We start from the raw sequence: 4,112 nt of genomic DNA on the forward strand, positions 1-4,112 counted from the left end.
GTCTCTTCCTCGATTTGTGCATCAGAAAGTACAACTACCATCCAGCATTTTGGCAATGCAAAAGTAAAAAACTCATAGTAACAGTGGATCACTTGCTTCCTGGCAGTGGAAAATAACGTTTTTTTTGTCCTCCAAGGGAGCGTTTTTCATGGAATGTGACGTCACGTCAAAACTATGAATAGGGGGTGCTGCAGCACCTCCGCACCCCTTTGTATAAGTATAAAGTCATCTCCATGGTAACCTGAGACTCCTTGCTTTTTGTTTAGCACATTTTGAGTCTATTTATGATGCTAATCTGCACAGACAGCTGTTTAATTCACACAAATATCTCGCTGTATATTATTTGACCAGAACAGAAGTATTACTTATTTATCAAACGGGTAAGAAGTTCTTCTTACACGTAGGCCTACATTTACTAATTTGGCATTATGCGGGAAAAAGTCACCTGAAGAAAAAAGTTCTTTCTAAAATTTGAACCCAGACCTCTTGAATGTAGTACAGCTACATTGTCGCTGTACTACTGTGTAGCTGTGTTCTGCAGACAGTAATCCACTGTTACTAAGCGTCTCTTTCGTTGTCAACTTCCGTTGTGGCCTTTTGTAATCGTGTTGTGGCTTTTGTGTTCGTGTTGTGGCTTTTGTATTAGGCCTGAAACCTACATGCCACCATAGGTCACAGTTTAATGTTTTAACCAGTGTATTCAGATTCCAACTTATGGGCCTGTTGTCAGTCAGCCAACTCCGGGCGGACTTGCATCCCCAAATCCATCCGTTTCCAAATCACTTTGCTTCGCCATGTGTATATGCCCCCCTTGGTACTGCTAAGATCAGAGAAGGAGAAAAAGAAACAAAACAACAGCGCAGCACTCCTTGTCCAGATATTGAAATAATTCTCTCTCTTTTTTTTTTTCACTGTCCCTGTTCCATAAATAATTAAAAATTGTTGCATCCTGTCCATCAGAACTGTGTACTGTGCAGTGTAATGAGTCTATGTGCATGTATCCAAAGGTCTCTTAGTGTGTGTGTGTGTGTGTGTGTGTGTGTGACATGGGGGTCACTCATTCAGTGCTCTGATAACTGAAATAAGTGTTTAACAACTATGTCATCAAAATTCATTATTATGATACCTTATATGCAATACCTGCCGCTCTGTTGGGCTGTTTTCAACATATCATGTAGCAATATTATCCCCTGCTGGGGTTAAATTTACTAACAGATACTTTGGCAGTTTGCTAAACTCTTTGTGGTTATCATTCATCACCGATGTAGGCTGTTCAAGCTCATCAGCATTTACTAATAAATTAATATAGTATAACTTTGTTTTTTTACCTTCAATGTGCTTAAGATTTTATTTTTCTGTGAGAAATTGTGACTCACCCAGTGTGTGTGTGTCCCAGTTGTTTCCTGTCCCCTCCAGCTCAGTCCATTTGGATCTGTTTTGTTTCTGTCCAGACAATCTCTGTGTACCAATGTCCATTTTTGTCCACCGGTCTCCCCTACTGTCCGTTTTCTCGTACCGTGGTTAATACAGAGTTCTTCAGCCCCTTTTGATGGCTATTTTATCACTTTGTCCTCTTTGTATAAATCTTCAGCTTGCATGCCCTATCAAATTTCAAAATATATATCAAAAAAATATCCAATTTCCATCACACCTATTTCATCAGTGTTTTATTTGCATGAAGACAATATACTTAGTCCTGTCAATACATCTACCAAAGTTTAAACAAAAAATATTTTAGGCTTTATGATGAGAAGACTCATTAGCAAAAAAACAACAACACAGAATATATCAAATTAACAAAATATAAATGTGATTTCACATTTTACAAATCAACATGGAGGTGCATTGAATTTATATAAAATACTCACCTAAAACAAAGGAAAACTTACGAAATGACATTTCTTATTATTGTAACCTCTCAGTGTGTTTCAGTAAAATGTAACTTTACAACTTTTAAATGCATGAGTTTCATTCTAATTAAAGTACATTTACATGCATTACATTACAGTGTGGTTATGTTTTTGAAATATCTAGTGTTATGGTTTCTGTGCAGCTGGTGATTCAGATCAGTTCCTCTCCAGCTGAGGGAGGTTTTTGTACGACGTTGTATCACTGTATGAATGGGAAGCTTTGACCACCCTGGTGACAGTAATAATCTCCTGCATCTTCAGTCTGGACTCCACTGATGGTCAAAGTGAAGTCAGTTCCAGACTGACTCCCACTGAAACGATCTGAAACTCCAGACTGACGGGTTGTAGCATAACGAATCAAAAGTTGAGGAGATTCTCCAGGTTTCTGAAGGTACCAGTGAAGGTAGTTACTCATACTTGAACTGGCTTTACATCTGAGAGAGACAGTCTGTCCTGGAACAACAGACTGAGCTCCAGGAGACTGAGTCAGGATGATTTCTCCTGATGAATCTGGAAAACATGAAAAAGAGGAGAAGGGTTATTGAGACAAATCCAGTTTGGAGAAAGATGATCAACATCCAAACAGAAGAGTCTCATTTCTTTAACATGGAGAACAGATGGAAGAAGGTAAATGCTGCTTGTTTCAGTGTTTCTCCATCACAGCAGAACATCATAGTGGTGAACCTGGTTGCATCCTGAAGCAAAGTTTTCAGAAGAGAGTCTCACCCTGAACAAGGAGCCCCAGGGTGGCCAGCAGTAGAATCAGTGACATCATCATTGTGCTGCCGGCGTGTCAGTGGCTCTGAAAGGCCTGGACAGCCACTGATCAACACTGGCCTCTTAACGGCTGGGAGCAGAGAGGCAGGACACATATGCAAACACACAGAGTCAGTGAGCTGTAGCTGTCCTCAACATATCATGGTGTTTCCCCCTCAGTGCTGAGAGCGTTGATCTACATATTTACATATTTACATGTAGACGATACTGAAAACTTCCTCTACATGTAATATGGTAATATGGTGTTTTAGACAATGATTAGTGACATTAATATCAATGTAGGTTTAACATCTTTAGGTGTCTGTAATGTGGAGATTTCATCAAGTAAAGTAGTGTTGGGTGTTTGAGGGGATGCTGATGCCGACGATCTCAGAGAGCTTCCTCAAGAAACTCCAACCAGAAAACATGGAAGTCATCATCAGTTACATTACTGTTTTTATGACATGATCTTCCTCAGCAGATGGAGTTCACCCAGCTGTCATGGAATATTTTAACTTTGAAGCCGTTCACTAACAGGACAGAACCAAGTTAAAGGTGGTTCATGTGATCATGTTTACGAGGAGGGGTCAAGAGGGAAGGGATGAAAGGACTCGTGGGAAGGTGGATGGGAGAGGGTCGTATAGTGCTACTGAGAACCGAGACCGGGGTCGAGACTAAGGGTGGGGACTCGTCTCTGTAGAGGCTCGCTTGTGGAGCAGCTGATGGATCGTCCCCCCGTGGTTCCTAGAAGACTGAAGGAGCTAGATGAGGCCGTATGGAGCCTTTCTGAAGGGATGGGGGGGGGTTAGAGAACTGAGACAGTGAGAGAGAGTTTGGGTGATCTTATGTATGTGGTGGTGATTGGATTATCACACTTACTATCACACTTTCACACTGAACCTTCAGGTATGAATGCATCAAAAGAACAAAATGTCACTTAATTTTTTATCTTTAGTACTAAAACCTGTCTGTTGTCATGGTTTCTGAGCTCAGCAGATGAGAATTGTAATTTACCGAATGTTTACTGTGTGTTGGATGCTGCTTTTTTATTGTTGATCAAAAAGGCACAGACAAGAAAAAGTTTACAAAAACGTCACATCTGCTCTCTCTCCGTCTCTCTCTCTCTCTCTTTCTCTGGTTCTGTCTCTCTCTCCTTTTAAACATTTTAACATTAATTTGTTCTTGCTTGTTGTGTTATTGGTGGTTTTAGTAGTTCAAAACAATAGAAATCAAAAAAATTTACTTTTGGATTATGTTCATAATATTGACAGGTTATGATTTCTTCTTTTTTGCCATGCATCTACTATTACCAGTCATTTGAATAAGACATGAAGACACAATAATAACAAGACTGTCTTGTTACTTCTTCATCCTTAAATGACTGGGGTAACACTAACCATAATAATAAAGTAAATATTGTAATATAAAAACACCCATTTATCTTGT

At 39.6% G+C, this 4,112-nt stretch overlaps 1 gene segment (V, D, J or C); it reads right to left on the minus strand.

Annotated features, from left to right (window-relative positions):
• Window positions 1-2,023: 2,023 nt before the first annotated feature.
• On the minus strand, window positions 2,024-2,902 carry LOC123966813. The segment is given in 2 exon segments: window positions 2,024-2,420; window positions 2,637-2,902. Coding segments are annotated over 2 exon segments (363 nt in total).
• Between the last annotated feature and the right edge of the window lie 1,210 nt (window positions 2,903-4,112).

The sequence above is a fragment of the Micropterus dolomieu genome, unplaced genomic scaffold (genome assembly GCF_021292245.1).
Source record: "Micropterus dolomieu isolate WLL.071019.BEF.003 ecotype Adirondacks unplaced genomic scaffold, ASM2129224v1 contig_14298, whole genome shotgun sequence".
In the NCBI taxonomy this organism is placed as follows: Eukaryota; Metazoa; Chordata; class Actinopteri; order Centrarchiformes; family Centrarchidae; genus Micropterus; species Micropterus dolomieu.